The 12,951-nt window shown below is 36.3% G+C and overlaps 1 protein-coding gene across 1 annotated transcript in view; it reads right to left on the bottom strand.

The window, feature by feature from the left end:
- Window positions 1-12,951, bottom strand: part of Tbc1d8b (TBC1 domain family member 8B) — a 70,032-nt gene that overhangs the window by 3,200 nt on the left and 53,881 nt on the right. The window contains exons 14-20 of the mRNA XM_090326874.1: window positions 12,160-12,258; window positions 6,852-6,920; window positions 6,461-6,701; window positions 5,694-5,759; window positions 3,995-4,075; window positions 3,312-3,368; window positions 1,603-1,694 (exon numbers count right to left, since the gene is read on the bottom strand). Of these exons, the coding sequence (XP_090183000.1) occupies window positions 1,603-1,694; window positions 3,312-3,368; window positions 3,995-4,075; window positions 5,694-5,759; window positions 6,461-6,701; window positions 6,852-6,920; window positions 12,160-12,258 (705 nt within the window). The remainder of the gene's footprint in view (window positions 1-1,602; window positions 1,695-3,311; window positions 3,369-3,994; window positions 4,076-5,693; window positions 5,760-6,460; window positions 6,702-6,851; window positions 6,921-12,159; window positions 12,259-12,951) is intronic.

The raw sequence follows: 12,951 nt of genomic DNA, 5'->3' as shown, positions 1-12,951 counted from the left end.
ATATAGAAAAAAAAGCTGGAAATGTTGCTATGACTCCAGTGGTACAGCTCTAGCCTTGAGAAAGCCCAGGGACAGTGCTCAGGGCTTGAGTTCATGGTCCACAACTGGCAAAACAACAACAACAAAAACAACAAAAACAATTCTAACACAAGAATTCTGTAAGTCAATCAGAAAAGTATCTTAGAAACAATGGCAAATGTAAAGGATATTATTTATAAAATATAACAAATGCTTGTGTTCATTCTTATTAGTACTATTCATTTATAGTAATTTTAGAATAAATATCATTGTTTCACTTAAAAAGTACTTATTCAACCATCAAATCACATGGTCTATTAAGAAATACTAATCTATTAGAGTTCTCATTTTGGTAAAGTTCTTGAGATTCTTGTATCAGTAACAACTAGATTTTTAAATAGCCAGGCATGTGAGGCTCATGCATGTAGTTCTAGATATCCAGGAGACTGAGATCTGAGAATTTTGGTTTGAAACCAGCTCATGGATAACGAAGTTTTCAAAAGATTTTTATATCTTCAATTAACTAGTAAACAGATAAAGTGGCGGCATAGCTCAAGTGGTACAGTAACAGCTGAGAGAGAAAAAGCCCAGTGAAAGCAAAAAGCTCTGAGTTCAAGCTCTGTTACTAACAACATGCATGGCACAGACGTGTATATGGTCACACAGACATACACACAAACATATTCCGACTTGATATTGTATAAGAAAGTGATAAAAATTATTTTTTGCCAGTCCTGGGCTTAAGCTCAGGGCCTGAGCACTGTCCTTGGATTTTCTCAAGGCTAGAACTCTACCACTTGAACCTCAGCACAACTTCCGGCTTTTTTCTATGTAAGTGGTACCAAGGAATTGAACCCAGGTCTTCGTGCATATGAGGCAAGCACTCTACCACTAGGCCAAACTCCCGGCCCCAGAAAATGATGAAAATGTCAATGTCAAAAATAGTTACCAGCACTGTCTGTTTTTTTTGTTTTGTTTTTTTTGCCAATCCTGGAGCTTGAACTCAGTGCCTGGGCACTGGCCTTGGGCTTTCTCAAGGCTAGCACTCTACCACTTGAGCCACAGCATCACTTCTAGCTTTTTCTGTGTATATGATACTGAGGAATTAAACCCAGGGCTTCATTCATGCTAGGTAGGCACTCTACCACTAGGCCTCACTCCTAGCCCCCATCAGTATTATCAATACGGGTTCATATACAAGATCATTAGGCACTAAGGTGTAGGACCTATTTTAGTAATTTCTTAGTCTCTGTATGCACCAATGGTCTTGGTATCCAATAGTCATTACATTTTTTACTGGATAGATGAACATTTCTATTAATCCTGGAAATATGCTATATATACATTTTTTCTAGAGACATAAATTTTTACAGCAGAGGGAATATCTGGAATATTATATGTATTCATGTGTTTAAAGTAAAAAGTCATTTAAACAGTTGTTTCCTTCTTTATGATCAACTGAAACATACAAAGATAGTACACAGACTATTTTTATAATAGCATGTTAGTGATTTCTGTGTTCTCCACACCCATTTTCATACCAAAAAACAAGGACCTAGAATTTTCTCTTTGAAAGTACTATACCTGATTCATTCTTGGTAAATCTCTAATGTTTTCTTGTTTTTTGAGAAGCTCTTCTTGCCACTTACTTATATATGCTTGAATATCAATGTTTCCTGAATGAGAATAAAACCATAATAAGCAGCCAATTTCAAAAAGAATAATTATGATTGAAAAGACATTTCACTTCTTTTAACCCAGGAAACAATGTGAATTTACCTTTGATTTCAACCTACTGGCTTTCAAAATGCTTCCTCCATTTTCATTTGGACTAAACGTTTATTTTGAGAAAGTTTAAGAATAGAGAAAACATGGAAAGAGAGGAGGAAAAGCTATACTTAAATTAAAACAGTAGAAAAAATTAAAACAGTATACCTTGACCTAACTCCAAAACTCATCCAGCCCTTCTCACATGAACTGCTAAGTTTAAATCAGTTAAATATAATTCTCTTTTTCTGCAGGTCCCATGGCTTGAACCCAGACCTGGGCACTGTCCCTTAGTTTCTGAGCTCAAGGGTAGCATTCTACCACTTGAGCCATAGCACCACTTCTGGCCTTTCCTGTTTATGTGGTATTGAGGAATTGAACCCAGGGCTTCATGCATGCTAGGGAAGCACTCTACCAGTAAGCCACATTCCCAACCCCATTTCTGGTTTTTGGCAGTCAATTGGAGATGAATTCTCATGGATGTTCCTGTCCAGGTTGGCTTTGAACTACTGCCCTCAGATCAGAGCCTTCCAATTAGCTAGGATTACAGGTGTGACTTACTGGTGCCCAGCTAAACCAGCTACCAGGATTCTTAGTATAACGATAACAAAGTGGTGCTCTTCATCAAAAATGCACTATTCATTGAGAAGTGAACATTATTAAAGCACATTATATGCATGTATTAAAATACTACAATAAAACTTTATACAATTAATTTACAATAATGTAGTTTAGTCTAGAGGATAGTAATGTGATTTTAAATAATCATTTGAGATAGCCTGATCACTAGGCATCGGTTGGCTCACACCTGTAGGAGGCTCAGATCTGAGGTTCAGGGTTCAAAGCCAGCCCAGGCAGGAAAGTCCAACAGACTCTCATCACCAACTAAAACCGAGAAAACTGGAAGTAGAGCTGTGGCTCAAAGGGATAGAGCACTAGCCTTGAGCAAATGAGCTCTCAGCAAATGAGCACAGGCACAGCACCAAGGCCTGGAGTTTCAAGCCCCATGCCTGATAAAAAAAGAAAAAGAAGAAAAAGGAAACTTTTCTTGAGGGGCCCTACAAGACAAATTCTGGCTGCTCTGGGAATACAGAGAATCATAGGCTGAAGTTGTCTTCTGGGAATGAGGTCAACATATTCCCAGACCCAGTGTTCAAGTGCCAGGACTGGCAAAAAAGTAAGCATGTCTAAAATAATCAAAATGAATATATTTTTATAATTTTTGAGAGTAATGTCACATAAGAAAGAATAACAATTTAAACACAAAGGAACCAAGCAAGTTCTCAGGACACATCTATAGTTTTTAAAAGGAATCTTAATGTTTTCCATTTTATAGTTATCTTTATTTGTAAAATCAATAATTTTAACTGAGTATAGGAGCACATGCTTAGAATCCTTGCATTCAGGAGACAGAGGCAGGTGGATCTTGAGTTTGAAGAAAGCCCCAGTGCCTATTATAATGAGACAATGTCTCAAAAATCCCACAGTAATTTAATAAACTAAATAGTATTACTAGGTCATAGTACCTTTTGCTGAGCTGGGTTTTCTTAATTCTGATTTCTTCTTATTAGCAGGTCTGGAAACTAAAGTGAACAGAAGGCAATTGAATATTTGAAAGTATTTAACAAATATATTTTAAAAGCAAAATACCACTTTAGACAAAGATTTATAAGAACAGGCTACTTTTTTTAATTCAGAAAGCCAATTTTAGCTGACTTCAGCTGTCATTAATTAGACAACAAAATATTAAAAACTCTTCACAGTATAAAGGGCACTGGGGAAATATTAATATTTTTAAAAGTTCTAGAAAGAAGTATATCAAAGATTAAGTATTTATTTCTGGGTAGTATTTTCTTCTTTGTGACTTATTTCAAATATGATCAGGAAAAAAAAACACACAGTTATAGCAATCAATGAGCTATAGATCCTAAGTGTAACTACATCCCCATTTGAGACTACTTTCCCTGGGCCTCAGAACTTTTCTCTGAAAATGCACTGATTTATCGAGCTAGATGCCTTTAAGGTTCTAATGCTGGTGTTTACTTTAATATACAGTAACAACATTAATAAAAACATCCTTCTGTATAAGTGAAGTATATAACATATTTACTTATGGTCAGGGCAGCCCAGGAGTTTGCCAGCCTGACAACACAGTGAAATCCCATTTCCAAACAATAAAACTATGCAATCTTTTTAAACAAATATTTACCATGGAGCTTGCTGAAATACAGCAATTCTTCTGTTGTAAGTTCATCTCCCTTTGAAGCATCCTTAGTTATTTCTGTATAAGCTGAAAACACGTAATACAAATGGTTAGGTAAATGTGAGAGGAGGGCCAGGAGTTTCGCCTAGTGGTAGAGTGATTGCCTAGCATGCATGAAACCCTGAGTTTGATTCCTCCGTAGCACATAAACGGAAAGAGCCAGAAGTGGGGCTATGGCTCATGTTTGCAGGCCGCTATCCCTGAGCAAAAAAAAAAAAAAAAAAAAAAAAAAAAACAAACCAAAGTAAGGACAGAGCCCAAGCCCCGAGTTCAAGCCCCAGGACTGGCAGAAAAACTGTAGGAGGAGGAATTTAAGCAAAGGGTTGTATACAAAAAACATCAAAACTATTATATAGTAAATTCAGAAAGTATTTGATCGCTTGCATTCTATTATTTCTTTTACTTGCTTCTTAATTTTTATGAAGATATTACCAGTTGAAATAATGGGAAATGATATGAATTGTGGGAGGAGGTAGGAAGGATGTGGGAGAAGGATGAAAGGGGTGACTTTGATCAAGATGCACTGGACATATAAGTAGACATATTAAATTGTAACTTCTTTATACAACCATGTCAAAACTAAAAGGTAAAAAAAAACCTGGGAATTTGGAAATCTCTGACATATGGCCCTCACAATTTCTCTGCTTTAATTCCCACCTGAGCATTACCAACGAGGTAGTAATGTCTCATCCACTTTTGATCACCCTGAATAGGAAATATGAAGCTTTCTATTGTAAACAAAGTTTGATTGGAAACTGTTTTTATAAATTAAAATGATTTAGGTGCTTTGTCTTTTGTTTTTGTCATTTGAGTACGTGAAGTGTTAAAGATGGCCTTTACTTTGTTGGCCTATTAAAGAATGTTTCCTGGCTAACCCGAGACTTTAAAAGGGACTCTAGGCTTTAGACAAAATATGAAGCAATGTTTGCTTTTGTGAATTAAACTAACTACTTAAAAAAATCCTCCTTCGTTTTAAAGATGAGTATTTTCTCTGAGTAGAGATGTCTAGGAAAGATGTTGTTTTCCAGTCAGTAGTAAAAACTCACATTAAAATGGAGTATGTTTGGTGGGGGAACTCTGAGGCAATAGTGTAGAATAGAAAGAAAGCTGAAATTTGGAGTCATAAAGAAACCTTAGTTTGAATCCCAACTATATGATCTTTGTCAAACAGTCTATTCTTTCCAACCTTCAGTTTCCTTACTGTCAAAATTGGTAGGATATTACTACCTGCCAGGGATATTCTAAGACTTAAATGAAAGAATGCATGTGAAGTGAAAGCCTCCACATAGCAAGTATTCAATAAATGGTAGCTTGTATTTCTTTCTTTTCCAAGTATTTAAGATCCCTGCTGTCTGGTCCTATTTTTTCTGAATATTTTGTAGTACTTTGCAAGTCTGGTAGTTTGTCTAAAGATAATCGCTATTCTAATGAAGAGAACAACAAAAATTCAATAGTATACCAATAGTCATATGATAGGGGCCAGCCATATGCTTGTGATTCCAACACTATGGAGGTTTAAAGCTGGAAGACTGAATTTCAAGGCCAGTCTGAGCTATACAGCAAGATGTTGTCTCAAAAATAAAAGATGCTTATTAAATTGAAATGAACTACTCTTTTAGATCATTAAAGACTTTTAAATTCTTACCTGGGGGAACATGTAGTTTAAAAAGCAACTTAAGCTTCTCAGTAAAATTTCCATTGTACATTGTATCTGTTCAATGAAATACATTTGTAAATCATTATTTATCCAAAGAACAGCAAATCAATTCCAGAAAAGATGCTAATTAAGGTATAGACACTAGCAGGAAATAGGAATCAGAAATGCTCTGTTACTTAAGTTAACAGTTAAACATTCAGGTAGCCAAAATATTTCAGGCATATAAGTAAAATATTCTCTCAGAAGAATAAGATGCTTTCTCTACTATCTCCTTTTCCTCAACCTCAGATTTGTTTTGCCCTTTGGATGAAGCCTATGTGTCTCAAGTAAAGCAAGATCTACACTTCAAGGATAATCTGAAAGGAAACCATAGCTAGTGAGTCTGAAGATGCAGTACTACTTTGAGGCACCACATACTACATGAAGGAACATGTTTGTTGGGTACTTTTCTACGACTCTGCTAAGCTATGCCATTGTTTTTTTTATTGAAGTGAAAAATCTTTCTATTGCATCCATGCAGTTAACTGTGGGAAAAAAATCCAGATATTATTTTCCTTCCTCAAAAGGTTGTGGTAACATGAGATCAATATACTTAGTTTCAGCAACAAACAAAAAAGTCCAGTAATTAGTAATTCTGGAGACAGTATAACACAGGGTGATATCATCAGACTAGCTGGTAATAATTAACAAGTGTACTAATATTTCTAAGGGAGAACTTATTTTTTGCTTAAAAAACTTAGTGGACATCTGCCTACCAATTGCAGAGGCGAATTCTTTGAAGTTTATAAGGCAATCATAATTTTCATCCAACAGTCTGAATGTCCATAGAGCTAGTGAGTCTCTGTTTGCGGAACATGCCCAGGGACTCAACAAGTGATACAACACCCTGAACTGCTGGCAGTCGATCTGATACTGTTCCAGATATGGCAGGCTGGGGTCGTGGTGTTTCAATTCTGAATAACCCACGCACCAATAGTAAGATAAAAACAGCTCTTTCTATTAAAAACAAATAAAAAGGAAAGTCATTAAAGCAGAAAAAGTGATTACAAAACATTTTTTTCTTTAAACATGTCTGCTAAAAAAGTATCTATAGAGAGATATGATAAAACGTTCCTAAAAGAGCTTTATTATTCACAAGAATAATACCTTAAAGATAGCATAAAGTTCATCCAATTCCCACAGGCTCAGTTTAACATCTTGTGATACGACACGCATCTTTAAAAAGATAAAAAAAATTAGAATCTAACATTTCAGTATATTAATGCTTTGAATCTGCTTAAGAATCTCCTTTTGTCAGAAGAAAATATGTTCCTTTCAAATTTCTAGAGAAATCACAAAGTTAAAAGCACCTACTTTACCCTTTGTATATAGATTACAGTTGAATCTTACTCTGATACAGTTGAATCTTACTCATGACTCTTGACAGTCATGTGTTCAGATAGAGAAATTGCTGCCAAATGACAGCCACACATATCTATAAATATCAGCAGCAGTATTCCAAGTATCATTCCTATATCCCTCTTATCATAAAAGCCATTTGTCCAGTCATCAAGAAAGGCTGTCATTAAATACTTCAAAGGCTTCAGGACATGTGCATTTCTCTCGAAGACAAAAATATAATCCAAGAAATAAGCCTTGAAAATCTGTAATTTTACCCTGCCCCATGAAGCAGCAAGATTAACTGTAAAAGTACTACCAAATTTGAGAAATTTAAAACCAAGTGTAAGCTGGGCACCAGTGGCTCATGACTGTAACCTGAGCTATTCAGTAGGCTGAGATATGAGGATCACAGATCAAAGTCAGCCTGGGCAGGAAAGCCCATGTGAATTTCCAATTAATCACTGAAAAGCCAGAAGTGGAGCTGTAGTTCAAGGAGTAGAACACCAGCCTTGAGTGAAAAGCTCAGGGACTGTACCCAGATTTGACTTTAAGCCCAGTACTGGCATATAGATTAAAAAGCAAAGATAAAAATAATAGCTGTAATTAATAAAACTGAACATTATTAACCCTATCCCAGAACATTCAATAAACAAAATGAAAAATGGACTCACTAAAATAATACAGACAAATTTATGACCATACTAGCAAGCGTGATCTAAAAAAAATTGGCCAGGTGCCGAAGGCTCACAACCTGTAATCCTAGCTACTCAGGAGGCTGATATCTGAGGATCATAGTTCAAAGCCAGCCCAGGCATGAAAAACTCTCTGTGAGACCCTTATCCCTAATTAACCACCAGAAAACCAGAAGTGGTACTGTTGCTCAAATGGTAGAGTATTATCCCTGAGTTGAAGACTCACAAAACAAAGACTGACAAAACAAAGCAAACAAGCAAAAAACCCCAAACATTTGTACAAATGAGTAAGGTGCCAGTGGCTTACACCTGTAATCTTAGCTACCCTGGAGGCTGAGATCTGAAGATCATGGTTGAAAACTAGCCCAGGTAAAGTCCATGAGATTCTTTATCTCCAAAAACTTGCCCCTCCAAAAAAGTCATAAAGTTGAACTGTGGCTCAAATGGTAGAGTACTATCCTTGAGCAAAAAAGAAGCTTAAGGACAGCACCCAAGCCCTGAGCTCCAGCCCAGAACTGGCAGGGAAAAAAACCTGACAAACGATAATCATTGAGAAATAAAGGATAATAAAAGTGTGGATATGAAAGTCATCAAAATGTGTACAATGAGAAGGAGGGGCAAAAGAATGGTAATACTGTGGAGGGGGTGAATTTTTTCAAAAGGTTCTAAGTACATGTAATGTATGGGGATACCACAATGAAACACCCTTACACTGCAAATATGCATTAACTCAAAACTAAAATGTAAAAGAAAAAAAAACTAAAAGGGGATTAAGGACCTTTCTCCTACTTAAAGGCAGCCGAGCTACAAGATTCTGCGTAGTAAGGATTACAGATGTGAACCACTGGTCTATCAAAAGGACATTCTTATATATTATTAGTGGGATTATAATTTGGGAAAAATCTTGGAGGATAATTTGCCACTATCAGTGAAACTTTAGATGGACATACTCTTAGGCCAAGCTTCTACTTCCTGAAACTTATGAAAATAAAGTTTAAAATACATGTAGAAGTATGTTTATATTGTGTAGTCTTTTTTTAAAGGTCTGAGTCTGGGACTGACTGGTTAAGACTCCACTGAGCGAACTAAATCTCTAAGCCACATCATGTTATTCTTCAGAAAAATGGCAACATTAAAAGTACATGTGGAGGGAGGGAAACTGGGACAAAAAGGTAAGATGGGGCATCAATGTCCGAGAAGTAATGTACCTACTAACTGACGACTATAACTGTAACCCTGCTATACATTATCCTGACAGTAAACTTTTTAAAATAGTACATGAAAAGAAATAGTTAAATCAAAGCCTATCTATACTATGGTATAATAGTAAATTAAGAAAATTGATTTAGACCTTTATGAATTGACAAGGAATAACCATGACAATCAATAACCATGATGTACTTTTTGTGTGCTAGTCCTGGGGCTTGAATTCCGAGCCTTGGTGCTGTTATTTTGCTTTTCTGCTCAAGGCTAACACTTGCTCCATCTTCCAGCTTTTTTGGTGCATAATTACAGGCAAGAGTTTCACAGAGTTTTTCCTGCTTATGCTGGTTTCCAACCATGATCCTCAGATCTCAGCCTCCTGAGTAGATAGGATATCATGTATAAGCCACCAATGCATGGCTTTGTGTCTGTGTGTGTGTGTGTATTTTTTGCCCAGTCCTAGGGCTTGAACTCACTGCTTAGGCACTGTCCTTGAGCTTTCTCAAGGCTAGCCATCTACCACTTGTGACATAGCACCACTTCTGGCTATTTCTCTGTATGTGGTACCAAGGAGTCCAACCTAAGGCTTCATGCATGCTTAGGTGAGGACTTTACCAGTAGGCCACACTCCCAGCCCCATCCATGATGTATTTTTGAGTGACAAAAGCTGTAGAACAATGTAACTGGTATGGTGCATGGTTTCTTTTAAAGTTTCATGTCTCTTCTCTACCTACCTACACATGCATGTGTACAGATATATAGGAAAAGGGTCTAGAAGGTTATGTACTAAATTTTTTTGAGTTGGTTATTCCCAGACTGGAGAACCTTGGAATGCTTTGTTATTTAAATCAAATGTGCACAATCTCAGTGATTACTTTAAATACAAAAACTAAAATAAGTGGGCTCTAGGTTAACTATGCCCCAGAAACAGCAGTGAATTATTTAAGTGAAATCTAAACTTGAAATCTCCAGAAATGTTTATCTTTCGACATTGTATTTGTGAAGATCCGATGCTTAAGCAAGCAGGTTTACAAAACAACAAAGATCAAGTCTTTCCGAAGTATATAAACAGCAGGATATAATTATTTCCCTCTGACTAAGAATCTATTCATCCAACTAACCAGAGGAAACCATACTATCTTCTTCTTACAGGGCCATCCAAATATTTTAAGTGATCATTATGCCCTTTTCCTTTACCTTATGTTCCATGGAAAGTAATGCTTATTAGCAGAACTATTATGAGATCAGTTGGACTTACTGAAGCAGCATGTTATAACTGTGTGACCATTTTACAACAACATCACAGCATTCAGTACTGTGCTACAGCAGTGTCAAAGGTCAAGTAACACAACACATGCTGGATTAAACAAAGTAATTCAACCTGAATAAAACAACATATTTCTTCTAAAATATTTACAATAAGCAAAGCCTTGGTAAGAATCCAGTTGAAAAGTTTAGTCCCTTACATTTTATTCACATGGAATAAGTTTTTTTTCTTTTATGCCAGTGCTTGAACTTAATTGCTTAGCTTTCTCATTCATGGTTGGCACTTCACCACTTGAGCCATGTGTCCAACCCAGATTTTTGCTTGTCTTAGACCTTCTGCTTAGATTGGTTTCTGAAATCTTCCCATCTCAGTCTCATGAGTGGCTAGGATTACATATGTAAACCATCAGTACTTGGCCTGGAATGATTATTTGTATTTTAAATATAATTTTATTATTATTACTATTAAAATAATTTTTTGTTGTTTGGGGGTGTGGAACTCTGGGCCTGGGTATTGTCCCTGAGCTCTTCAGTTCAAGGCTACCATCCTACCCCGTGAACCACAGCACCACTTCTGGTTTTCTACTGGTTAACTGGAGATAAGAATCTCACGGCCTTTAGTGTCCAGGCTGGCTTTGAACCATGATCCTCAGATCTCAGCCTCCTGATTAGCTAGGATTAGGGGTATGGGCCAGCATGCCCGGCTCATTTTTATTATTAAATTGATATACAAAGGAGTTATTATTCTGTAAGTCAGGTAATAAGTATAATTCTTTTTTTATTAGTTCTAGGGCTTGAACTCAGGGCCTCAGTGCCTCCTTAGGCTTCTTTGGCTCAAGGCTAATACTTTACCACATATGCCACATTGCTACTTTCCAGCATTTTCTGAGTAGTTTATGAGAGATAAGAGTCTAACTACTTTCCTTCCAGGGCTGGCTTTGAACTGCAATTTTCAGATCTCAGCCTACTGAGTAGCTAGGATTACAGGCGTGAGCCATCAGCACCCAGCATAATTTTTTTGTTTTTGTTTTTTTTTGGACAGGAATGTGAAATGATTTATTTTACCATGATTTCTAATACTGCTACAAAAATCAATGGGTTGTATGTGCATCAAATATAACCAATTATAAATTTTAATGTAAGATGAACTCATCATGGTTCTTGGCTATAAACAACAGAAGCAGATTCTGATTCTATTAGGCAGAAACAAAGCTCGTTAGAATGGTATCAGGCAGCTACCTGAATTGATTGGGATAAGAAATTCAGGCAAAACAGAGACAAGTAATACACAATCAAGGCTACACCAAGGGCAATTCACCAGTAATATCACCCCACTGAATAACTACTGTCATGCTTGTGCTCCATTCCCATGTCTACTGTGTGTCATTAAATGAATATAATTCTTTTGGAACTATGTCACCCCTTCTGTTGCTTTCCTCCAGTTTCCCCCTCCCATCCCTGCCCACAAGTTGCATAGTTCATTTTCCACATAGTGTATACTGAATACCATGACTACTTCTGCTTAATTTTCCTCCTCCCTCCATTTCTGTGTCTCCCTGTGTTACCCCTCCCACCATGAAAGGGAAGCAAACACCAACACCACCAAACACCTTTCCATTTTGGGGTATTTGTTTCAATAGTTAAAATGCGAATTTACTGAAACATCTAAAATGACATTCAGAGGAATTAAGCTTTTGGGTTCCTCACCTGAGAGTTTTCTCTTTTAATCTGTATGTAAATGCCTACAGTCTTGTATAAGTTAGAATGTCTACCTGTATTTTAGATCTAGCTTCCACATATGAGAAAAAAAACATGCAGTTTGTCTCTCTGATCTTGGCTAATCTCACTTAACATGATTTGTTCTACAAAAATATGTTGCATTAACTGTTTCATCTCAATAAGTCCATACTTACCACATTCTGCTTGGTTGTTTCTTCTAGAGTCTGTATCACATACAACCGATTTCGACAGCGCATGCTATGTATATCTTCATAGCGAAGGTTACCATATTTCTGCAGGAAATTATTTGAATAGATACTCATTCATCAAAAATTCTGCTTCCTTTGCAACTGAATTTCATCATTCAATTCTCAGGGCCTTGGTTCTATTTCTGGCTATTTTTCTGACTCTTTCAGTGCTTTTGCATATTTTTACCACCCACATTTCAATTCATATACATGTTCACTGGAGAAAATCACATTTACTATGTGTCTAGACTAAGTACAAGAACATTGGTAAGATTCTTAAGTCTCTAAGAAAAGAATCAGTTTCTCACCTTCTTGTATAGCAACACATGTTTAAAAGTGGTCATGATTTGTGAAAGTAAGATGCAGCTTTGCTTAATGTAAAACAACTTGGTACAAAAAAGATTCTATAGCCCAGGCCCAATTCACAAAACTGGTTTTTATAAAACTCATTTTAAAGTGAAATTGCATTTGAAATCGTATCTTTTCTATTGTTCACATTTTTATTTGAATTCCAAATTTAGAAAAAGCATTCAAACAACTTATAAAAAGGCAGAAGAACTGACTCAAACTTCATTCCATCCAGTGAGAATCTTGAACAGGAATGGCAATAGAAATCAGAAACTAGTATGTACCCTAGGCAAGGGCTTACTAAAAAATGATATCAAATATCACTGGAGAGTCTTAGGCTTTCCTTAACATAAAATGAAGTACCGTTCTTTAGAAGTTGAGTAAAAATGC

This window comes from Megascapheus bottae, chromosome X (genome assembly GCF_031878675.1).
Source record: "Megascapheus bottae isolate mThoBot1 chromosome X, mThoBot2.hap1, whole genome shotgun sequence".
NCBI lineage: Eukaryota > Metazoa > Chordata > Mammalia > Rodentia > Geomyidae > Megascapheus > Megascapheus bottae.
Note: the sequence above shows the minus strand (reverse complement) of the source record. Positions and strands in the feature narration are given on the sequence as shown.